The 26,126-nt window shown below is 42.4% G+C and overlaps 1 protein-coding gene across 2 annotated transcripts; it reads left to right on the forward strand.

Moving 5' to 3' along the window:
- Positions 1 to 23,542: 23,542 nt before the first annotated feature.
- On the forward strand, positions 23,543 to 25,722 carry LOC147449063 (UDP-glycosyltransferase 85A3-like). Of its 2 annotated transcripts, XM_086521574.1 has the most exons (3): positions 23,543 to 23,743; positions 23,849 to 24,239; positions 24,334 to 25,722. In XM_086521574.1, the coding sequence occupies exons 1-3, from the start codon at positions 23,630 to 23,632 to the stop codon at positions 25,275 to 25,277; spliced, it is 1,449 nt and encodes a 482-aa protein (XP_086377700.1). In that variant the 5' UTR covers positions 23,543 to 23,629; the 3' UTR covers positions 25,278 to 25,722. The 2 variants fall into 2 exon arrangements, with proteins under 2 accessions (XP_086377700.1, XP_086377699.1); XM_086521573.1 differs by having other exon boundaries at positions 23,543 to 24,239.
- Positions 25,723 to 26,126: the final 404 nt, after the last annotated feature.

Consider the following 26,126-nt stretch of genomic DNA (forward strand, 5'->3'; position numbering starts at 1 on the left):
TCACAACCTGAGGAAACATCGAGTGAACCAAGTATAAAAACTAAACACTCAAGGCCTAGTACGACCATCTATGGTAATTTATATGAGAGTGAAGAAGATACAAGCGAAGACCTATCAGGCGAGTCGAGTTCAAACATTTACCAAAATCAAAACATTAACAAGAAACAAAGGTCATATAAGAGACGACGATATCGAGCAAATGTGAGAGCTAGGATAAACAAGGAAAGATCTACTGCAAAATGGCTTAGCTATCTAGGGGCATGTGATGCTTATCGAAAGCTAGTAGACAATTGGGGTGAACATCTCCTGAGTGTCATGTGGTGCAGCCCGCGACCCATTGACCTCGCTCAATTGGAGGTTACAGAGCCGAAATTGAGTCGAACTATAAGAAGACGTCAAAACCGAGAGTTAGCACAACAACAAAAGGAGGCAGAACTAAAAGAAAGGTCTCTGTCAGGACAAGAGCCTGCTGACTTACATACGGCTCCTGAACATTTTAAATCTTATACCACGGGGGAGCGAAAGGTTGTGTATGCCAAAGCCCAACGAATACCTACCAATGGAAGCAGTGGAGTCTATGATGGTCCAGCGGTAGTTAGAGAAATAGAATTAGCAGAACCAGGTGAGGAGTCTAAACCAGTCTTTATTGCTCAAGACCTTACCGAAACTGAAGAGGCTGTACTTAAGGAGCTCCTCAAGGAATACAAGGATATCTTTGCTTGGACATATCATGACATGAAGGGCGTTCCACCTTCTGTGGTGCAACATACAATTCCCATGATCAACATTGCTAAACCCGTCCAGCAACGACCCTATCCAATGAATCCTAAATACGCCAAAATTGTACAAGAGGAGATTGAAAAACTTATCCAATGTGGATTCATATACCCTATTGAGCACTCAGAATGGGTTTCTCCAATAGTCATTGTGCTAAAAAAGAATGGGAAACTAAGAGTGTGCATGGACCTCAAGAAAGTTAATGCAGCTACTAGGAGAGATCATTATCCCTTGCCATATTCAGAACATGTGCTTGAAAGAGTTGCGGGAAAGGAAGCTTATAGCTTTTTAGATGGGTACTCTGGTTACAATCAAATCACAATTGCATTAGAGGACCAAGCTAAAACTGCTTTTATCACAGAGTTTGGAGTGTTTGCATTTCGTGTTATGGCTTTTGGCTTAACAAATGCCCCTGCTACATTCCAACGATTAATAAACACTACGTTTAAAGAATTTCTAAGGGAGTTTTGTGAAGCTTTCCTAGACGACCTTTGTGTTTATTCTTCTTGGGAGAAGCATTTGTTATATCTACGAAAAATATTTGAAAGGTGCAGATTTTATCGCATCTCATTGAACCCTTTCAAATGCCAATTTTGGGTTAAGCATGGAGTCATTCTAGGGCATATAGTGTCCAAGAACGGGATATCCACAGATGAGAGTAAGATTAAAGCCATTGCCGATTTGCCACCACCTACGAACTATAAAGGAGTTCAAAGATTTATGGGCCATGTTGGTTATTATCGAAGGTTTATTTTAAACTTTGCCGAGATAGCGCGTCCATTGTACAAGCTTCTTATCGAGTTTCACCGGACGGAAGAATGTCATCAATCTTATGAGTTATTAAAGAAGGCCCTAACAAGTGCTCCAATCCTGCGAACACCTGATTGGAATGTACCTTTTCATGTGCATATTGATGCATCAAACTTTTCTATTGGGTGTGTTCTAACTCAACCAGGAGAACATAAATTGGACAACCCTATTAGCTTTGCAAGTCGCCAATTAAATGATGCCGAGATGAACTACACTACTACAGAGCGCGAAGGTCTAGCTATGATTTATGCAGTAAAGAAATTTTGCTATTACCTTCTTGCTACCAAGTTTGTGTTTTATGTTGATCATCAAGCATTGCTATATTTGGTAAACAAGCCGTGTTCCACAGGTCGAATTACACGATGGTTGTTAATTCTTCTTGAGTTTGACTTCACCGTTGTTGTGAGGCCTGGGAGGAAACATGTCATGGCGGATCATTTATCTCGTATCCCTAATGGCGAAGCTCCTACGGGGGTTGATGATGAATTGCCTGATATTCCTTTGTTCATTGTTGAGACAATGCCTGAATGGAGTGAAAAGATTGTTAACTTCTTAGTTAATGGTTTTCCACCCAAAGAGCTGCGAAAAGATATAGCTCGAAAATTAATCAAGGAATGCGAACCCTATTGCTTACTGGCTGGTAGGACCGATTAGTCCGGCTGCATGTAACACACAATCACGATATATCATTGTGGCTACCGACTATGTAACCAAATGGGCTGAAGCAAAAGCAACACGAAAGGCGGATGCAAAAACAACAGCTAAGTTCCTCTTTGAGAACATTATCACACGTTTTGGATGCCCCTTTGAACTTGTGAGTGACAATGGAACTCATTTTATAAATGAAGTAATAAAAGAACTCACATCAAACTTCATAATATCTCACCACAAGTCTACACCCTATTATCCCCAAGCAAATGGCCAAGCTGAGAGTACCAACAAAACTCTCATCTCCATTTTGACAAAGACAGTTGAGGCTCATCGCACTGATTGGGACCTAAAGCTTACATCAACTTTATGGGCTTATCGTACTACGTATAAAGTTGCTATTAATTACACACCGTTTAAGATGGTGTATAGCCAAGAAGCAGTTATGCCATGGGAGTTTGTCATTCCTAGTCTTCGAGTAGCTTCTCAAGAAGGTTGGGATGGTAACCCCTTAGTGAAGCGATTATATATATCATGGAAAGGCTAGATGAAGAGAGGCAATTAGCTGTGCGAAATGCTCTAGTGGAGAAGGATAGGAGAAAGAAGTGGTTTGATAGCCATTTAAAGGATAAAGACATCAAGGTTGGTGATAAAGTTCTTATGTACGGGGTACGTAATGAAAAGAAGAAATTGAAATACGCTGGTAAGGGACCATATCGAGTGTGTGAAATTACCCCGCAAGGTAACATTCGTGTGGAGACTCTAGATGGAGTTGAAACCATTGGATTCCTTAATGGGAGTAAATTCAAAAGATATTATGATCCTCTAAGCCAGGAAGAGTTACAAGCCATCCATCAAAAGAAGGCTGCCAAGGAACAAGCAGAGCTTTAAAAAATCCAAGCAAGAGTTGAGGCTCGAGAACGACAACAACGTCTTAGATGCCAACGAGAGGCTAATCTGGGAATCACGCAAGCATTTTTCGAGGACACAGATGACGACTCATTAGAATCTGAGCCACCCCTACGATACCCAATTGAGCTAAATAGCCCCTATGGGAAAGTACTATACAATGCCTTATTAGATACGGGAGCTAAACACAATTTGTTGTCCTATGGAGTTTGGTGTCAATTTGGGAAACCGACCCTATCTCCGAGTACGATGCAAGTCAAGGGCATTAATAAAAAGAAAACTGCTATTCTTGGAGTCCTTCAGACCCTTGTTGTCTATGACAATGGAAGCATAGTGCAGAGGTTTCTAGTCATGCCCGCGGGAACTATGGAAGGCAACGTAAACTTGGGACGCACGTGGATGTTGGCAACCAAATGCACTATTGATTGGGATACTGATAGTGTCATGACGCGACCACCGACTCTTACCCCTATCATTCAAGCAAAGTCACCTACGTTGCAAACTCTAGCAAAGTTGAAGGATAGCCAACATTCACAAGCCAAGGTGGTTAACTCGTCTTTGCCGGCTACCCATGAACCTAGCACTTCAACACTTGTAGTTGCAGCAAGCAATAATATTGCAAGTACTCAACCTGCACGACCTAAGAGTACATATCAATGGGTCCCAAAGGCCTTACTTCCAACTATCTCAACCCTCCCATCCATTCCAAGAAAAAATTCCCCTGGAAAACCAAGAGCGCGCTATAGGAGAGTCAAGACTAAATCACGATGGATTCCAAAACGACTATTAGAAGCCCAAGGCTACTATGATGGAAATGAGAAAATTTGGGTACCTAAACGTAAAATGTGTCCTTCCCTATCGACAACAAACCCATATGAGTCAAACAGTGTAACGCTAAAGCCAATGGCAGACCGTGGGAAGGGAAAGATCACAGAATGCTACATACCTAGTCCAGAGCTAGTTTGGGCTCCAAGGAAAAACCAATTTATTCCACCTAGCTCAGGAAGGGGGGAGTTCCATGAAGCTTCTATCTCCTCATGTAATACATCCATAGCGGTAAAAGCTTCTACACAGCCTCCACCTACAATAGTGGACCTCCATGAAGCTACAAAGGAATCCACACCTTCCAGTGTTCAAGAATCACGTGATGAACCACTTCAAGTTCGATCCTGGGAGAGTACCTTACCACCCTTGCAACTCGACGAGGCACCTAAGGTAATAGAAAACTACTGGCAAAAATCTTCACCTATAACAACTTGGAACAACTGGTTTCAAAGGGTGACGACATCATTTTAAACGGTATTATCTACCCAAGGAAGGGGGAAGTGTTTGTGGACATCCATTATTCACTTGCCTCCCTCTCAACCTTTCTCCCTGACCTCTTAATCTCCAATCTTAGGGAATGTATATATAAAGCCTTATACTCACAAAACAAGATAAAAAAGTAAAAGAGCAAGAGCCATAACACAAAATCATAAAAACAAATTATGCACAACAACACAACCCTCGTAATATTTGCACTCTAACCATCATCTATTTGCGTGTACAGATATGGCTAGTACGCTAGAGTCAGCCACTCCTGCCTTGGGTGAGAGGTACCCTCGTTACTTTTCACAAATATTTCACATGGTCTTTCCAGTGCTTGCATGTGAATGGGATTTGATAGGTACGCTAGCATGTGAGAGGAATTTTGAGGAGTTAGAATGTTTGATACGTCTCTTGACTACGTCTGATCCATACTTAGTAGAGAGTGTTTCTCCCATTGCACAAGCCTACCCTTTTGACCAAGATGACTATAGGCGTTGTGAGCGGGATGAAAACACACACAGCGCCTCTATAATGACCCGACACACACTCTTGGGAAGATACACACACACACTATGGGGCACCACTCGGCTTAGACAACACACCTGGCCGAGACAGGGAACACACCTCTGGAGTGAGAGGAGAGAGACTATCCACTTGCCCACTCCACACACACACACACACACACACACACACCCAAAAAACTCAGCTCAAAAGAGGAGAATTTTTGATGTTTAGATACAAATGAGCTTGGGCCAACACCAATGGGGCAAACAGCTCACAAAATATGGGTAAAAGATACCAGATACAATCACAAACTGGAGCAGAAACTTCGCTCATAGGAGAAACTTACACAGCCAAAACAGCAGAAAAAGAGGGAGGAATTTGGCAAAATGGACAGCGCCATCGCGTCCGGAACGGCCCAAAACCCCAGTCTACAATGTCAAAGTGCTCAAATCCGACCTCGGATGAGCAATTTAGGGCCAAAACAGGCTCCAAAAACCCCAAAAACACAGCTGCGGCTGTTCCTCCTCTCTTCTCCACGTTTTTTCTGGTCTTCTCTCTGTTTTTTCAGTTCCCACACTTAGCTTTATTCGTTGGGCACCCTTGGCCTTTTAGATGACCTCAAACGGACCCCGAACAGGCCAAAAACTGACCTCGCAGTGCATAGTTGTCACCTTTTTGCATCATTCGCACACCTAGCACTCAGCTTTTTTCCAATAATGCATCTCGCCACCACGTAAAGTGGCCCCAAAAAGTGGTCCTAATGATGACCTTTCTGCATAACTCTCACAAGAAAACACCCACGTTGTGTCCGTCCTCATCCGCGTGCAAATATTGACCTCGTTCGCCCTACTGACGCCACTAGATGCCATCTGACGCACCTGCTGACCTCATGTCATCGGCCTGCGGATAGCTTCCTCGAGAATTTTTACGCGCTATAAACTCCTCATTATTGTAGAAAAAACATAATGGTACTGGTGATAGTGAAAATCGATGCACTATGTACATGCTGTCCTACCTGTACACATGTGGGCCCCACGTAACCACCTGGCTCTGGAAAATTTACAGGACTACACGGATGGCACATATAGTCTCATGGATGATGACTTTGTTTATCTCGACGACGAGGATAGGGGTTTAGCCTTAGGGTTTCCCCCCAACCTCTACAATATCCTATTCCCTTGACTCTCTAGGGGGAGTGCAAATAATTAGGTTAGGGTTCCTTATGTTTTTTGTTGTGTTCAATAAGTGTTGGTACCTTTTCCCACTAATGTGCCTCCTGGAGATATTCTTTTTGTTTCCTAGTGTGTACAGGAGCGTGTTGCTATTGATAGGATTTGGACCTTCATGGAACCTTTCTCTCGTTCACACTTCAGATCAAGCGCGACCATCAACACAAACAGGTGTTTTTTGTCCATTAGCATTGCCCCTATCTATTTTGCATCCATGTTTGTCTGCTTTAATTGTGATTGGTAGCCTAATATTCACCGCATTTGCTTAGTATCAAACAGTTAATTCAATGTAATTTTTTGTCATAATCACTTGTCTAGGTTTAAAAATCAAGCAGTCCGAGTAAGCTAGTTTGACCAAGCTAGGTGTTAGAAATCTTCTCTTAATACCATGGGGAATGCCTTCCTAATAAGCAATGGTTACTTAGGTTCTTAATCCAATTTAGGCAGCATTGTGTGAAATGTACTAGGGCTTTCTAGTGGGCTTGACCCTATTGACCTTTAGCTTAAGTATTATAAAGGGAGTTTACTAGTGTGATGAGCCTGGGGAGGTGTATCAGAGTTATATGACCCCCCAAAGCTACAAAATTAAAATGATGAAAACAAACAACACAAAAAAATATCAAAGTGCCACAATGTAAAATTTTAAGCTAGAAGAGAAATCTCAGCTTGATTTGGTACTTCACTCACATGTATTGCCTATGGTACTAGAGCCCTAGAGGTTCCCAATGTGGGCGCTTTTCCTTGAAAAGCAAAAAACCCAAGGCATACAAAATAAGCACACACATCAAAATTGAATCACTGTGAAAAGACTTTGGGGGGTCAAAGAAAAGGTAATCAGTCAGGCGATGATTTCATGAGAAATTCCTTTTATCGTAGCTTAACTACAAGGTCTTCTAAGTATAGCCTCTAGTCAGCCCTCGAACATGAAATACTTGGCTCTCGCGATTAAACAACTTAATTAACCAGAGAAAATTAAGAAGCTTACCCATGGTATTAATACTCGATCTCTAGTGCCTTTCGATCATTAAATTAGCGACCCCAGACTTGTTTAATTTTTTACCTTTACATCTGTTTATGCATTTGATTACATTGCAATTTAATGCTTATTGCTGACAAATTGTTTAAAATTCTGTTACCAATCAATTGTCTACCTAAAATTGCATATGCTTTTTAATCGCTTATGAGAATGCAATTACTGTGCAATGTTGTTTGATTTTGCAATGACTGAAGAAGGCTAAGGACATTCATCTCAAATGCTCTTCCACCTCGACCAACGAGTTTCAACTCAATAGCTTCCGAGGACGGAATATACATCAGGAAGGGGGACATGTTAACCCTCACGGCTCACGGACACCCTATCACCTACGACGGACGTTGTAACCTACGGCGGACGTTGTATTATTTACTTGTAGAGTCAGGTACCGGGCTTGTCGGTCCAAAAGGAAAAGGGTAAGAGTGATCGTTGATGAGAGGCGTACTCTAACTAGAACATTCAAGGGATTAGTTGGCTAAGCATGGGCGCCGAAGTGTGAATGGGGTGAGCTCATATAAAAGTCAACTAAACCTAAAATTCACTCATTCTCTCATTTGTGCAATAGAAGAGTGCTCTTGCTCCATCTCCATCTCCATCTCCATCTTCTTATTCTTCACCTCCTTGTGTGTGTGTGTGTGTGTGTGTGTGTGTGTGTGTGTGTGTGTGTGTGTGAGAGAGAGAGAGAGAGAGAGAGAGAGTGCGATCGAGCATTGCGGCGGCACGACGGCGGTGAAGCGGTTGAGTGCGACGTAGCGGCGTCTCCTTCTTCTTCGCGGCGAGGAATCCTCCACGGCAGGAGCATAGAGCGGTGAGTGACACACCATTGCCCTCTTTTGAGCTTACTAGTTAAGCTAGTTGTGTGCTTGGAGCCGTCTGTGGCTCGCACACAGTGTTAGGCAAGTCCCTTGCTTCTACAGTGCGGCAAGGAGCGCACACATCCCCTCTGTTCTCATAGGGCTTTCTTATGTTCCAAGTGGAACACTATCAATATTCTCTTTCTACAAGTATAATCTATTTCATTTTCAAAAGTGATGCATGATACAAACTCTTGACATATTTTAACAAACATGAATATATGTAAGATGTTACAAAGCATTGTTTGATACCAAGCTTGGGAGCTTCTCGTTGACATTGTTTTTCATGAGGTGCTAGCCCTTGTTCAAAAAACTTAGGAGTGCTCTACTTCTAGTGGCAGGGAGGGTACACACACAGAGAGAGAGAGAGAGAGAGAGAGAGAGAGAGAGAGGAGGGGGGGGGATCCTCATTTTGGTTTATGTTGGTTCAACAATGCTACCAAGCTTAATTATACCGATCAGATAAGGTATCATGGTGTGAAGAGATGAAGCTAAGAGAAGTCAATGTAATCATAAAACTTTGTTTGAAAATGGAGTGGGTTCTAGAATTAGTTTCAACAATCGGAACACAATTGGATTCAATGTATCTATTTCGCACTCTTACTTGTTTCTATCGTGAGCAAACCATGGTAGTCGTGAATATCGTGTACCTCCTATATAGTCAGAGGGACGTCTTTCCCTTGGTCTACCTAGGGTTGGCAAGAGTGCTACCAAGTCTAGAAGTACAAACTAGGTGAGTTAGCAAGTTTTTAAAGATGAAGGCCCATAAGTGCTACACTATGTAATCATAAAACTTTTCATGTCTAAGAGTGGATTTGTAAAAAGATTAGGGCTGATAGTTTCCAATGCACCATGAAAGCTTCAAATTTCAAACAAATGAGTTGGGTTTTTAAAAAAAATCAAGAATGTGATGGATCCTTCCATCTATGTTTCTCTCTAGATGCCTCACTTGCTTGCATCTCTATCGTGTTTTGTGCACAAGCATGGAAATAGTGTACATCATCACCTACTCACAATAATGCATATACAACTTAGTATGATAAGGTGCACACTATTTGTTCATGTACACTTTCAAACCATTTGCGCCTTAAAATGCGATAAAAATGAAAGCAAAATAAAGTTGCTCACTTGTTTATTTCTGCAAGATTTTTTTCCATTATGCTAGATTGAAGAACGTGTTGCAAAATTGAGGCGATGATCTAAAAGCATGCATGTCATCGATATCTCTTCCTCCCTCTCCAAATTACAAAAGCATGTTTCTTTTTGAGAGAGCAAACTATATTCAACCATTAACATGCTGCAGCCTATTCCCTTATGCACAATCTATACCATACCAACCATTTGGCTTAGCTCCTACTCACTTAAATACGAGACTGTACATTGAGGCAATGCAAGAGAGCCTCTTTTTGTATACACATAAGTCCCTTGAAAATTTGAGAGTATGAGCATCATACCATACTTGAATGCCCAGCTTTTGATGACATCAAACTTGCTGTTCTTATATTTTGACATGGACCATGGCCTACATTTCTTTCTCTCTCAAAAAATTCATGGATATAGTTTGTTAGTTGCCACCACTATCTATACTAATAGATAAAGGGGGAGGGAATTACGTCCGCCCCCCCCCCCCCCCCCCTCCCTTCCACGCGTCAGATCGTCCTTCAACCGGCGGGTGTGGCCTCCAGCGTCCGGGAGCATAGTGACGTAGAGAGAGAGAGAGAGAGAGAGAGAGAGAGAGAGAGAGAGACGGTGAACCTGCCGGCTATACTAGTATCCATAGTCTTCAAGCGTGTTACATGTTGTATTTGATCCCATAGGCCAATCTATCTTTTAAGGACAATGTCTCTCTCTCTCTCTCTCTCTCTCTCTCTCTCTCTCTCTCTCTCTCTCTCTCTCCCCCCCCCCCCCCCTAAACTCAAAGGTCATTGCAATTGTTTCTATAATATTAAAAATCCCAGCCCCCCTCTCTCTTCGTGAGAAAGTATGTGAGCCTATAAGCACTTGCATTCAAGAATCAAGACTTATCTGCAAAAAAATTTGAAGTCTCGTGTACTTCTTCGTCATCTCTCTCTCTCTCTCTCTCTCTCTCTCTCTCTCTCTCTCTCTCTCTCTCTCTCTCTCTCTCTTTGTGTGTGTGTGTGTGTGTGTCCTCTCTTTCCCTCTCAAAACTGGCTAGATAGTATTTGTCACTCAATTATTTATTTTGGTGATGTTAAATGCTCTCTCTCTCTCTTTCTCTCTCTCTCTCTCTCTCTCTCTCTCTGTGTGTGTGTGTGTGTGTGTGTGTGTGTGTGTGTGTGTGTGTGTGGGTGTGTGTGTGTTATTTAAGTTATGCAATAGGATGACTCCATACCAGCAGTGTTTGGAGAAGATTTTTCCAAGCTTAGTGGTTGAGAGTTTGGATTAGCCGGTCTCAAACTGGGTTTATAAGAAGTAAAGAAGGTAAAAATAGTCAAAAATATTCTAAGATTGAAATTTTTATTTTAGTACTTTGGCTTGCATCTTAATGGGGAGGAAATGTGCATTGCAGATACATCAACAAAGTGAAGGTTGTTTGGGCTATAAAGAGTAGGTGTGAGAAGGGTCTCAAGGGCTTGGGCTGATCGAGAGAGAGAGAGAGAGAGAGAGAGAGAGAGAGAGAGAGAGAGAGAGAGATGCAAATCACCCAGTCAAGGAAGATGCATACTAGGCCGCCCCTCTTTGTTGATACACTAGGTTGTGAGCCCCCTCTCTCTTCACCATTATGTAGGGATAAAAGGGAAGGGTTACATGTGGACATGTCAAGAGTTGAAGACACTTTAAATGTCAATAAAGAAGTTATAGAATATTCTAACATCAACGAAAGAAAATCAAATTATTTCAAAGATTTAAAGCATCTGATAAAATTGGAATGATACAGAGATTATATGCATGTGATCTCTCTCTCTCTCTCTCTCTCTCTCTCTCTCTCTCTCTCTCTCTCTCCCTCTCCCACACACACACACACACACAGTGTGAGCCATTGGAGAGCCGGTCCTTTGGAGTTGACTGGGAAAGCACCTGGCTTCTAACTGTGAGAGAGTTGAGAGAGGAGAGAAGCAAAAAGCAGAATAAGTTTTTATGGGTGTAGCAAGAGATACTTGAGAATTAATATGAGAATGTATGTGCCATTAGAGACTAATTTGTAGAAGATAACATAAATTTAGTAAATAAGTTTTTATGGGACGTGTAGCTAGAGATACTTGAGAATTAATACGAGAATGTAAGTGCCATTAGAGACTAATTTGTAGGAGATAACATAAATTTAGTAAATATCATGAGATTAATAGCAATAGACAATGAGAAACAACACAACAAGAGCCCAATCCAACACTGAATTTATTGAATCTAAAGTAGACTATAATAGTATGGTCAGATCAACATGTACTAATCACTAAGATATTCAACAACTGTGGTTAAAGCTTTAAACGTAAGCTCTAGCATTGGCACTCAATCAAAAATTCTACTTGACTTCCAGTCAATCACAATCTTGGGGTCTTCTTGATACATGTCTAGGCCCTCATAGTCGCATACACTTGAGCCTCTTAGTGAACATAGGTTGGCACTTACCTCAAACATCGATCATTGTCTGTATGCTACTATCGAGCTCACCCTTCCTTTCCCCAAACCCTTGAACATGTAACCGCCCTCTGTCCGCTATTTATCCCAATCCAAAGGGAAACATTACTAGTTCACAACCCATGGTTCCCTCTTTTCTGCTTCATCTTCATCCTTCCTTCTCTTCTCTTTACATCACTTCCCTTGCACAAAATCCACAGAGAGAGAGAGAGAGAGAGAGAGAGAGAGAGAGAGCACATCCAAGAAGAATAAACCTCTCTCTTCCTCTGCTTCCCCTTGTCCCATTCTCTTCTCTTGTCTCTTCCTCCTTGAGTTCAAAACTCTATGGATAGATGTTTGAGAGTAGCTCTCTCTCTCTCTCTCTCTCTCTCTCTCTCTCTCTCTCTCTCTCATGTCTTGAACTTGAGACCATTGTGTGTGTGTGTGTGTGTGTGTGTGTGTGTGTGTGTGTGTGTGTGTGTGAGAGAGAGAGAGAGAGAGAGAGAGAATGGAAGATGAAACATGAAGGACTTTATTCACACCCAAGTTGTCGGATATATCTTTTGGGATTGTTCCTATGGCATTAAGAAATTTATTCCTCTTCTTCTTCTCCTCCTCTCTCTCTCTCTCTCCCCATGGGTATTCAATTATTGAAGACTTGTTGTGTAGAACTTTAATGTCTCTTTAGACTGTTCCTACACCCTCAAACACTTTGCACTCTCATTCTCTCTTTCCCCTTCTCCTTGCCACGTCATTCGTTGGGCGCAATAAATGTGTCCTCTGTGTGTGTGTGTGTGTGTGTGTGTAAGAGAGAGAGAGAGAGAGAGAGAGAGAGATTTTTTATAAGCATCATTGCTTGTCAAAATTCAGAGAATTAATAAGCGTGGCCCATAGTTTAACTTTAGAAATAAAAAGTCCAAAATGACCAAGAACTGATAAAAGTCCCGTCAAAACGGAGCAATCTTTCTCCCCATTTTGGGGTGCCAATGTCAAGGTTGGTTTTTTTGGATATTTCTCGAATTTCAAGGTATTTTTTTCATTCTTTGTGGGTGAAAAATGTTAGCTACCCTTTGAAAATACACTATAATGCTAAGCAAATCACAATATCTTGAGAATATAAAGGGCAAGGGTGGCCTTGGTGAGACATACTCCCTATGATCTCAAAGATAAAATCTGTCTCTTTCTCTCTCTCTCTCTCTCTCTCTCTCTCTCTCTCTCTCACACACACACACACACACACACACACACATTCATGCTCATGGTCAATAACATGGATAACAACCCCTTTATTTGCATGCATGCCCTCAAAGCGAGGCAAACTCAAGTTGATGCATGGACAGGCAAGCTTTCTCCTTTTTCTCCATGACTTTAAGAAAATATAAACTTGCACAAATTTTTAAAAAAATATCAATATTGGTCTAAAAAAAGGGCCCTCAAAAGGAAAAAGCCAAATATATCTTCAGAAATCGAGTTTTCATTAGATATCAAAATCTCCACTAAAATAGGTTTTTTTGTTATGTGCATCTAAATTCGTATAATTATTCTATGTAGAGTAAAATTTCATTTTACTTTACATTATCAAAAGGCTTTTTATTTTGTAGTACTTGTAGCGTGCACACATACACACACACGTGTGTGTGTGTGTGTGTGTGTGTGTGTGTGTGTGTGACTAAAGGTGGTGTGCCTTACCCCGGCCGGACATTGTGTCTAGTCGACCACATTTATTGTTTGTACATATAAAAATTAATAAGGAGCCCTCATTTGAGGCCTTCTCTACCCACACACTACTCTCTACTGCTTCTTCCCTTCCCTACATGCACGCATTCACATTAACGCAGTTACAACTGGTATCAGAGCACTAGGCTCTGTGCAACGTCTACCCAATGCCGACGGCATGTGCATGAGCTCTAGCTTAGAGTAAGACTCCGTCTAGAGCTTGGGAGTTTCATGATATATAGGAAACCCCATCTATAAAGAATTAAGTAGAGCTTGGACGAGAGAGAGGGCACGGAGCCCATCATGAGCCCGGTAGCTTTTCTTACCTGGGGGGGGGGGGGGGGGATTAACACTATGCACAAACTACAAGCTGCCGTCGTGGACATCAACTATTGTCGATGTCTTGTGTAAACCAGCCCTCATTTCATCCATCTCTCTCTCTCTCTCTCTCTCTCTCTCTCTCTCTCTCTCTCTCTCTCTCTCTCTCTCTCTCTCTCTCTCTCACACACACACACACACACACACACACACACACACACACATAACTAGGTGTTTCGTTAGCTGTGTTCGCATCAAAAAAGTAGTATGTGTTGATGGGTACAAGTTTTGTTCAACCTTCCAGATGGCTTCTCTGTTGCAAAAAAAACAAGTGATAAAATCAGGAGGCCTGCCTAACATAAAGGATATATAAACTAAACTCTTAGCCATTGTTAGAAAAAAAATTGGGATACAATGTATTTTAACCGGCTAAACTCAAAAAATCCCGATTAGATTTTACACGAGTTTTAGTGTAAATACCAACAAAAGCTTCAAATTTTGACATAAAAACCGGTAGCATTTCAAGTTTGCCCTTATTTTCTTGAGTTAGGAAAAATGTATTTTTCTAGCCTACTCTTAGCCAGCAGGCGTGCCCAATTTTATTTTTTGATTTCGGGTTGATTAGTGGGAATCTAAGGGAGATGCTACTCAGTCTTTGAAGAAAAACAGGAGGGTCAGAAAAGGACCGTCCTCTCTCTCTCACACAGGCAGATGTACAAAATGGCTCTCTTTTCGGTGCGCACCTAGAGAGAGAATCGTCGTGGAGACAAGGCTTTTCCAGCTGTCGACTGCGCACCTGCAAGATCTCTTTGTCCTACAGCATGTTGGCAGGTGGTTGTGAGGGGGAAGGTGATGTGTGAAGGAGTACGAGCGGAAGTGCAACGCGAGAGAGAGTGCGAGAAGAAGAGCATGACGATATGGTGAACTCGCTCTACTGTAATGTGTAGAGCATAGTGAGTTCTTATTAGGTTTTTACAAAAGAATATGTGTACATACCTGGCAGCCCGCCCACTTACCTGGGCGACCACATTGGGCTTTATACCCCAACAACCTCCCACTTAAAGTCCAATGTGGTACTTTAAGTGTGAGAGAAGCTACTATACAAGCTAATATACAAGAGATGTAGAGAAGTGATGTACTACCCTACACCTAACTGCTTGCGAAAATGCGCAAAGCTCTCTGAGGGAAGTCCTTTTGTAAGTAGATCAGCAGGATTTTCTGTGGTGTGAACTTTGACAAGCTGAAGTTGCTTATCCTCGAGCATTTCCCTGATGAAATGATACTTCACATCCACATGCTTTGTCTTTGAGTGATAAACTGGATTGCGAGCCAATTGTATAGCACTTTGACTATCACAATATAACACAGGCATCTCTTCTTTGATTCCCAAATCTGTTACTAGTCGATTAAGCCAAATTGATTCTTTGCATGCCTCTGATGCTGCAACATATTCAGCCTCTAGAACGCCATGATATTGCTCCACCAGCCAATGTAAAGACATACCCTGACGTAGACCTTTGGTTGTCTAAGTCACCTGCATAATCTGAGTCTGTAAAACCCTTTACACTTAGCTCCTGACTCCCATAGCATATACGCATACTCTTTGTAGCTTTCAGGTATCTCAATATTCCTTTCACTGCCTCCCAATGTTTCTCGCCTGGGTTTGACATGTATCGACTTACTACTCCCACTGCAAATGCAATGTCTGGGCGAGTAGCAATCATTGCATACATCAAACTACCCACTGCAAACGCATATGGAATCTTATCCATTTCAGCCTGTTCTTCCTCAGACACAGGACAATCTTGTTTGCTAAGTTTCACATATGGTGGCAATGGAACACTCAGTGCCTTTCCCTTCTCCATATTGAAACGTTGCAAAACCTTGTCAATATACTCTGTTTGAGATAACCAAATCAACTTCTTTGATCTGTCTCTCTCAATGCGCATACCAAGTATATGACTTGCCTCACCCATGTATTTCATGTCAAACGATTTTGCCATCTTTGACTTCAAAGCTGAAATTTCTTCCAAGTGCTTGCCAGCAATCAACATGTCATCCACATACAAAATAAGGATCAGCCAACTACCATCCTTAGCCTTCTTTGTATATAGACAGTGATCGAACTCACTACGTTTGTAGCCTTGAGAATGCATAAACTTGTGGAATTTATGGTACCATGCCCTCGGTGATTGTTTTAAGCCATAAAGACTCTTTAACAACTGGCATACCCAATCTTCCTTGCCTTTCTCAACAAACCCTTCTGGCTGCTCCATGTAAATTTCCACATCTAAATCACCGTGCAAGAACGTTGTCTTGACGTCCATTTGGTGCAACACCAAATCTAATATGGCAACCAATGCAAGAAAGCATCTCAATGTAGTCATCTTGACCACCGGAGAGAAGACTTCATCAAAGTCAATGCCTTGTTCTTGCTTAAAGACCTTGGCAACAAGCCTTGCTTTGTACTTTGGCTGACTATCATGAGCGGTGATCTTATACCTGTAAACCCATTTACAAGGTAGAGCCTTTTTGCCCTGTGGTAATTTAACTAGCTTCCATGTCTTGTTTTTATGCAGATCTGTCATCTCTGACTGCATGGCCAATTGCCAATTCCCGGAGTTCTTCATTTGCACTGCTTCCTTGTAACATGAAGGCTCATTGCAATCAGTCAACATGACATAATTCATAGATGGAACAAACCTATCAGGAGGTCTCGTGACACGTCCAGATCTACGCACAATAGGTGGCTCAGGCTCAACCACAACCTGTGGTTCCACTCTATCCTGTCCTTGCTCCTCTTGAGCCTTGACATTTTGTCTTGCACGTGCAGGTCCATCTTCTTGGAAGACAACTCTTCTAATCTCCTCAACCCTCTCTGGTTTAGAATGATATTTGGATTCATTAAAGTGAACATCATTGCTACGGACAACCTTTCTGGATTCGGGATCCCAAAGTCTGTACCCCATTTCACTAGAATTACCATAGCCTAGAAAGATGGACTTTCTACTCTTTGGTTCAAGTTTGTTCCTAAATTCCTTTGGAACGTGAGTATATGCATCACAGCCAAAGACTCTGAGATGCTTGTATGAGGGCATTTTGCCTGACCATACCATCTCTGGCACTGAATCCTTCTGCAAAACCTTGCTAGGAGATCTATTTACAAGATGAACAGCTGTTGATACAGCTTCAGCCCAAAACCCATTTGGCAGTTGTGCATTAGACAACATACTTCTGAACTTCTCTTGTATGGTCCTATTCATCCTCTCAGCAACACCATTTTGAGGAGGATTGTAAGGAGCAGTAAGTTCACGTTTTATACCTTTTGACTCACAAAAGTCCTGAAAGGCCTTTGAAACATACTCTCCACCATTGTCAGTGCGTAAGCATTTAAGCTTCTTGCCACTCTGATTCTCCACAAGTGTCACAAACGTTTTGAAAACACTAAACGCTTCATCCTTGTGCTTGAGGAAGTAAACCCATACTTTCCTCGAGTAATCATCTATAAATGTCATAAAGTAAGAAGCTCCCCCTAGAGATAGGTTAGGCATAGGTCCACACAAATCACTATGAACAAGTGCCAACTGTGTATCTCTTCTACTGCTTCTATGCTTATGTGGCTGCTGTGTTTGCTTACCATACAGACAATGTTCACTGAATTCAAAATCATTAAATTAAAAGCCAGGCAAATAACCAGAACGAGACAAGATTTCCATTCCCTTCTTGGACATATGTCATAACCGGCTATGCCACAAAGAAACGTTCGGCTGCTCGGTTACATTGATTACATTTTTAGAGACATTTGATACATAAATCATGTAAAGTCCTCTAGACTTTACTCCATGTGCTACTGTCATAGAACCCTTGGATATCTTCCACATGTTCTGTCCAAAAGTGGTGACGTAGCCAGCATCATCAAGTAAACCTGTGCTGATCAAGCTCTTTGTAATTGCGGGAACATGTCTCACATTCTTCAGCGTGAAAGAAGAGCCATTCTGAAACTTCAATTGAACATCTCCAACACCTAAGATCTCACATGTCTTCCCATTGCCTAGCCGAACATGATCTTTAGTGGTCACATAAGAAGTAAACCACTCCTTGTTTGGAGACACATGAAGTGATGCCCCTGAGTCTATAATCCAGTCACTCAGTGCATTTCCATCAGATGCTGTAAGAAGAGCTGAGTCCATTGTATTCTTCAAGAAGTAGATGTCTCCTGACACTAGACTGTCATCCTCTGCAACAGTGTTTGTCACATTTATTTCTTGAATCTTCAATGAGGACTTGTTCTTCTCACCATGGTCTTCAGCTTTCTCTTTGCCTTTTTCTACTTTCCATTCTCTGCAGTCTCTTTTCATGTGACCCTTCTTGCCACTGAAGCGGTCCGGGGCGGGCAACAAGAAGAGCAACCTCTAGACACCCTTCAAGGCTCCTGTGCTGCTCAATGGGGCTGGGGCACAACACAACACAAACCAAAACAAAAAACCAACAGCCAAACCCCAACTACACAAGGGGCACCACCTAGTTTAAGAGCGAACTAGGACACAAAAGAGGAGAATCGTTAGAGCAACCCACAAACAAGCAAGGAATTTACGCTAACCCTAACACCAATGGAACACTCTCACACACTAAAACACGAGAGAGAGAGAGAGATGGTGCTCGGGCTGCTTTGAAGTGTATCGTTAATGATCAAGAAAACATAAATATATATATGTAAGAAAGAGAGAGAAGGGGGAAGGGGGTGCTTGTTGCACTAATGCCTTCTTACAAATCTGTCATGACCAATCAAAGTGAGATTAGTATTTGTTCAACATCGCCTGAGTAAATTACACCACAACACATCACAAGAAAAAAGCCACCCCAATCACTGTCTTAAGGCCAGGGGAGTCCTCTCCACCCTGTCGCCCTCTTACAGCATGTGGGATTTATGGCTAAATTGATAACAATACCCGGAGACAAGCTATCAAGAACTTAAATAAAACACCAAGACACTTACACATCATTATTGTCCATGACTTCACGTTGGAAGGGAGACAAGGTATCCATGCTTAGTCCAAATTCACCCTCCTTGATTCAGCAAATGTTGGGCTTACACTAGTAGGAGAAATGATAGATTTCCTACTCTCAATTGAATGATCACTCTCTCTTACAATGGCATAGAGTTCCCTTGCTAATCACCCCTAATACAACACATACATATGCCTAATGCCAATGAGATTCCACTCAAGAGCTCCTTCTCAAGAGGTTGAGCTTGGCTTCTCAAGCTATAGCATAGTGCTCTTTCTTCTCCCTTTTTTGTGCTAGCTACACCCTCCTTTTATAGCAATTTTGAAGGCTAGGGTTACTCCTCTAACCATGGTTGGGTTAGATTTTCAGCAATTTACCTAATTTCTTTTGCTTGGAATTATCAAGAAGTTGGTGGGGAAAGAGAGAGGAGAGAAATGGAGGTGATAGGACTTTTCATAGTGGGTTAGTGTTAGTAGAGTTAGTATTAATTTACAAATGGAATTGGATATTTACAATGGGAGTATCCATGTAGGATACAAATAAGGAAGAAAAACTCTTAAGAGGTAAGAAAAGGTGGATTTCTTACAAGGTTGATGCTCCAAGGGTCTTGAGTAGGGCCAATTTTGACGCTTGTTGACGGTCCACTAGCTTTGACGGTACATTTTTTCTCCACTCTTGACCTTCCTTGAGAGACAAGGTAATTGAAGCTGAGTAATCAACCACCATGATGCTGTCTTTTAAGAGAAGAGGCTGAATTTTGTGGTTTTTTGATAGATATGGGTAATTTGGAGGAGGAAAAATGAGACTAGGTGGTCAATTTTGGAATGGAATTGTGTGTGGGAGGTATGAGTTCACCATGGTTTCTCTTATTCTTCAAGGTTGAGGAGAAGGTGAGTAGGGTGCAGAGAGGAGTGGTGAGAGAGGTGGGGATGATGAGTGGAGAAGTGTGTGTGAAAGAGGAAAATGATAAAGTGGAAGAGAGAGTGTGGCTGCATAGCATGGGAAAACTGGGGTCCACTAATAAAATCATAGCTCACAGCTCGTAGCTCAAAAAAATATGAAAAAATTTGAGGCAAAAGTTCAACCCACGATCTACAACTTTTGTTTGTATCACCTTTTCAAATTCGGAGAGCAAGTGAACTTTAAAAATTCAGCAAAACCGACTGTTTTTTTCCACTGCACAAAGTCCTTGTGGGGTCCTTCTTTGGATGATTCTTTTGAATACCTCCAAGAGTGAGCCCTCCATAGTGCATGTATGCATGCCACCTACCCTTGACCTTATTTGGTAGGTTTATAATTGAAGATATTGTTGAGATCATGATATAAGTGAATAGTACAACTAAGAAAATCAAATATTGAGGGGTCTAAAAAATATGTACATGTCAAATATAAATAATATAAGTGAAAAAAATATAAAGGGGTCAAAAGAAATCTCTCTCATTATGAGGCTACCATAAAAAGATAAATATTTTTGGTGTTCTAATTTTTTAGAAAAAAAACAAAATAGATGTAGGAAGGGAAAAATCACAATGGTGAAAAAATATACACATAAATAAAACTAGTTTTTTTGGATTTTTGTTGGGGTGGAGTTACACCAAATATAAGAGAAGCTTACATGAAAATATTTCTATATGGAATAAAGAGTATAAAAAATGGTAAGAAAAATTATGGTAATGGTGAGGCAATGTACAGAGCATAAATAACACACACCTAGGTAGAAATATTTAAATAAATACCAAAATAATTATGAAAAAATCTTTTATTTAGGCCCTATATACAAAGAAATATTTACATACGCATGGACCATAATATACTTATATTTTTTATTTTTTTATTTTTTTTGGCTCAACTAGCCCAATGACTAGCTAATTGAGGGTTTTTTATTTCAGTAAGGAGATATGGGAAAAGTCCCCTAACTCACACGCACCTATATACAGTGAAAGGGTGAGGGTAACCACAGTGTTTGAGTGATTTGATAGGGTGAGATAACTCACTATGGCAATTACAGAGAGCCGAAAAACAGCTATCATTAGCCCTCCCCCAGGATGATGATCACTCCAAGACCTGTATCACCGAAAGGATCTCAACATTGGAGAATCCCCCAGCTCAATAAAACCTCACTCGACCCTCAACAAAGGCTGCAGTAAATCTGACAGTACATAGACTTCCCACAAAGTCATACATCCACAAATTTCCCACTGTATGCTGTAACCGCTGCGGCGGTTGTTTGCTGCGTGACTCACAGCCAGCAAACCCTCAACAGACATACATCATCTCTGACAATACATCCCATGTGGAAGTACCTGCAATGTCAGGATGAAATCTGGAATATCAAGCAGCAAACACAAGCTACCTGATGAACTAGTGGATGTCGCCTACAGTCTGTGTGTAGATGCGCCTGTGTCGTATGTGACACGCCTCCAAGAACTGTGAGCCGTCCTTCGATGTGTAGACAGCCACAAATCAACACTCTGGGAGTGTCGATATCCTCAGCACCTGCAGTCGTAGGCCGAAAACCCCAAATTTGCAGAGTCGGATCTGCACCCGTCGAGACCACGTAGTCGAAAATGGCCTGCGCAGACCTTTTTCGAAGCCGAACGGTGGTCGAGATGACCTCAGAATGAAATTCTGACAACACCAAGGCCTTCGGGGTTACCCACGAGATTTGGGGCCGTGTCTTCGCCTATCGAATTTCACTCCAATCTGAGTTGGTGACTCTAGCCTCCTGCAGTGCTTCCCCGAGCCTCGATCTGAGCTCTGATACCAGTTGAAGGAGTACGAGCGGAAGTGCGACGCGAGAGAGAGTGCGAGAAGAAGAGCACGATGATATGGTGAACTCGCTCTACTGTAATGTGTAGAGCATTGTGATTTCTTATTAGGTTTTTACAAAAGAATATGTGTACATACCTGGCGGCCCACCCACTTACCTGGGCGACCACATTGGGCTTTATACCCCAACAATGTGTTTTGCCAAGCGTAGGTGTAGCACATCACCGAAATGAGAAGGAGCGTGCTCCGTCACCCTCACCAGGAACATCCGAACGGGAACGACTGCTAGGCGGAGGGGGGATGAGGAAGACCTTGCTGCAATGTCCAGCAGTGCTCGCAACCGAGGGATAGCCAGAGGCGAAAAGGGAGTAGTTGTGTGTGCAAGAACAGGGAAAAAGGACCTCTCTCTCTCTCTCTCTCTCTCTCTCTCTCTCTCTCTCTCTCTCTCTCTCTCTCTCTCTCTCTCTAGCAGATGCACGGAGGGCAGTTCCGATGCTGATAGGGTGATGAAGGGCATGTGCAGTTTGGCTTTGATGACTAGTGTCAGAATTATGAGGTAGGTGTGTAGAGGTCGTATAGGACTTGGGGAAGGGTTTTGCTGGGCAGTGGCGCAAGGAGATGGGGTGCGGGAACATGGAAAAGAGAGAGAGAGAGAGAGAGAGAGAGAGAGAGAGAGAGAGAGAGAGAGAGAGAGAGAGAGAGAGAGAGAGAGAGAGAGAGAGAGAGAGAGAGAGACTCCGATGGAGGCGCGTACTGTCTCTGTTCTCAGCAATAGATGAGCCTTGAGGTGGAAGCATCCTCAATGTGAATGTGTACTCACCAAGGGAAAACTGGTCATGAGAATGGATTGGGATCTATGTTAAAACTCTCTTCTCTTCTTCTTCTTCTTCTGCTGCTCTGTGCTGGACTAATCCAGCCCCATAGATGGAGCCATGTCTTCATTAGCAGCAAGCCCATTAACTCCCCACCTTTCATGGTCGACTACCACCCGCCCACTTCTCTCCATGGACCTCCCTCCTAGCCTTTCTTGTTCTGCACAGTCTGTCGCTACGATAGAGAGATAGTCACGATGGGATTGAGAGAGAGTGAGAGAGTGGAAGATAGAGGAGAGAGATGGACCCCTACTGCAATGGCATTTAATACAAAGCAACAACAGACGTCACAACTATCCTGCTTATCATTGGATACGGTATTGTCTTCCCCTTTTGGATTTTTAACTTTCTCTCCTATCTCATCTATGTATACATGCCATGCCTATCCCGAGCTAATTCTTTTGCTGCACAGGAAGCTCGCCCGAGCTCTGTTTCTAAGCATGAGATGTAGAGAGAGAATGAGAGTTGCATGATCAGTGTCATTGTATTCCTCTTTCTCTCTCTTGTTTTATTATTTAAACTCTGGCATGATCTTTCTTATGACGGTGGCACACTATATCCATCTTCCTGTAATGTCCTTCAGCGCTCGATATCAGTGGAAGGTGCCTTGCCTTCTCTCATATGGTCTTGGCAATGTTGTGAGCTCGATTCCGCAGATGGTCATCTTGGAACCTCATGTTTTCCTGCAGCTCCATCCATAGCCATCTTTAAGTTTGAGCAACCGATTTACTTTTCACTTACACTCCTAGTCTCAAATCCACACGCTAGCTCCAAATAGCATATGCACTCTCCACGCGCATATGCAAACTATCGATCCAGAGCATATATGCAGTTGTAGACTATCGATCTAGAGCATGCATCCAATGTCTTTGGATATTTGTTTAGAGCGGTGACAGCCTTGGGTCTTTTCACCACGCCTCTTGACGCAACACCTTGCAGCTTGCCATTGCAAAAGTAAAATATGACTCATGCCTCATTTCCATGATTCGGTTGGATGTGAAAATATTACTTCGTCTTTGTAATGAGTGTCCTCGAAAAAACCTCATCATCTCAAAAGATGGTCTTTTTAATAATCAATTTTCACACTAAAATTTTCAATTTAATCGATTTTCAAAATAACTTCCTCTTTTTCATTAGCAAAAAGGGAAACCATCACTAAGGCCTTCCCCCTTTGGGGCAGGCCAAAAAGGAAATGCTTTAACTATCTGACAAGTTATTCCATTTTCTTCCTCCTACGCTGTTAATATCCACCCCATGTGTTAAGAGAAGAGCACAGCAGACGAAAGCCATTGCATCCAGATGGCTAGCAGCTCCGATGACTCTCCGCACGCATTGGTGATTCCCCACGGCGAACACGGCCATGCTATACCCACCATGCACTTGTCAGAGTCGCTCGCCGCGTTCGGCTTCAAGGTAAGCTTTGTCTACTTCTCCACTTTCTATGCAAGGATGACAGACAGGAATCGTGTCGTGCTGCCAATGGCGTCTCCACAAGACGGGTATGATTCATTTTCTCAGAAAATCGCCAGTGGAGGTAGTAGTGGTTTTTGGGCGCAAAATTCATCCCCTACCATGACCCATTGCAGCAGCAGTGGTTGTGACGGTCATCGTGATAGAGACAAATTACGTGTCTATGTCGTTGAGGACAGCATTGCACCAGGTCAGTTCCTGGGACCCTTCTCCACCGCCCCTGCCATGAAGGAGAACTTGTATAAGCTCATTCTTGATCTCCAAGAACAGGGTTGCCCCCCTACATGCCTCATCTCAGACTCCTTCGTTCCCTGGACGCTTCAGGTAGCCCAACGCGCCCGTATTCCTCGCATTGAATTTTGGACATCCAATGCCATGGCACACCTACTTTTCTTCAACCTGGATCCCCTTTACTCTGCAGGCATCTTGCCTATAAAAGGTTTTGGCTGTTCTCTCTCTCTTTCTTTCTTCTGGTTCCATGTATTAAGCTTGTTATGGTTTTCTTACTAGGGCATCTCATGAAATATGTACAGGATCACCCAATCAGTGGAAGAGTGAGACACCGGTGATGCTAAACCACATTCCGGGCCTCCCACCCTTCCCCGTTGAGCTTATACCAGCAGATCTTCGATTTGTGGACTCATCAAACTACTTTGCCAAATTCTTTAACTATGTTCATTCATGTCTCAAGTTTGGAGAGAGAATCCTTATTCACTCCATGCTGGAGCTTGAACCTGATGCATTTAAGGCACTTGAACTCCAAGGACTTCATGCCTATGCAATTGGACCCTTATTTCAACACCGGAAGAAGCACGATAGTGATGAGCAGGCAGGTTGCATATCGTGGCTCACTTTGCAAGGAGAGTCCTCTGTTATTTACGTTGCCTTTGGCAGTGCTACTAGACTATCTGTAGAGGACATACAAGAGCTTGCGATCGGATTGGAGGCCAGTGGGAAGCCCTTCTTATGGGTCATCAGAGAAGATCCGCACCGAATGGGAGAGCCCCTTCAAGTGCTGCCGGATGGGTTCCTTGAGCGGACAAGAGGGAGAGGGCTGATTGTAAGCTGGGCTCCCCAAGTGGAGGTGCTAGCACACAAAGCAGTTGGAGGCTTTTTATCCCATTGTGGGTGGAACTCAATACTGGAGAGCTTTTGGGAGGGTGTTCCCATGTTGTGTTGCGCATCCCATGCCGAGCAGAGGCTGAACTCTCACTATGTTTGCAATGTGTGGGGGGCTGGATTGGAGATGGGGCGTACCGATAAGAGTGGAATAGGTAGACGCTTTGTGGAGTTTGGCGTGAAAGCTTTGTTTCAAAGTGATGAGGGTTCGAAAGCCAGGAGCAAAGCCCAAGAGATCATGCATCTTGCCAAGAGGACGTGTCAACCAGCGGGCCAGTCTTTTGATAACTTGCAGAAGTTCTATGATGACATGAAAGCACTCTGCACAAAGCCCTCAACACATACTTGTGCAATGTAGGAGCTTTATGTGTAAATTATGGTGCCTTACTGCCTTGAGCTATATTGGCATTATGCACTCACATTATTGGTAAAATTTTGTATGGATACGATTGTCTTGTATACCAAAGAAATTACTGGCGTGCCCCTGTCCACTTATTGGAAAAGAAAAGAGGTTGAGAGAGCAGAGGAGCTGGAAATTGGTTGGGTTTTTGAATAATGGATTGAAGCTACATGGTTTTCTCAAAGAATTTGCAAAGCTTGGTCCATGCCTAGGGTGCTGATTCTTTCTTGGCTCACAACTACCGCAAATCTCGATGAGGAGAAATTCCACGTGCATTGAGCTGCATTTGTGGTATAGATGAATGCTCCTCTCTAGAAGCTGTAATGAATATGTTTCTGAGCTTACTATTGCTTTTATGTATCTCATTAATGCTAACTCCTATGTCTGGATGTATCTTGTTTTATTGCCAGCTTATCCTTTTTGCCACCTTTGCTTTGGTTACATGCACACTCAATTCTTTTCGCTCCAAAACTTGAAAAAACTACATATGAGATTGGTAAATTGACTATATTTAGAGGTTTGTACACTAAATTCTTGAATTTTTAATAGGTTTTCTCACCTATGAATTTAAAATTTAGAGGTAAATCACAAAATCTGTAGGTGGGATTACCCTTAACCTAGGTTTTTTTCGAGCATTGGTTACATGTCTTTTTGGATTGAAGAGAAGGTTCTACAAGGCTCCTCCACATAGGGCCCTCCAAAGTGCACTTTCATGTGTTCTTTTGAATTTTGTGTAGCCCCATAGGAAGAAAGGTAATCACTTGCTTTAATGTCCAAATCTGTAAAGAGGACAAAGAGGGAAATTCA

Source organism: Adiantum capillus-veneris, chromosome 10 (assembly GCF_014529385.1).
Source record: "Adiantum capillus-veneris isolate H3 chromosome 10, ASM1452938v2, whole genome shotgun sequence".
In the NCBI taxonomy this organism is placed as follows: Eukaryota; Viridiplantae; Streptophyta; class Polypodiopsida; order Polypodiales; family Pteridaceae; genus Adiantum; species Adiantum capillus-veneris.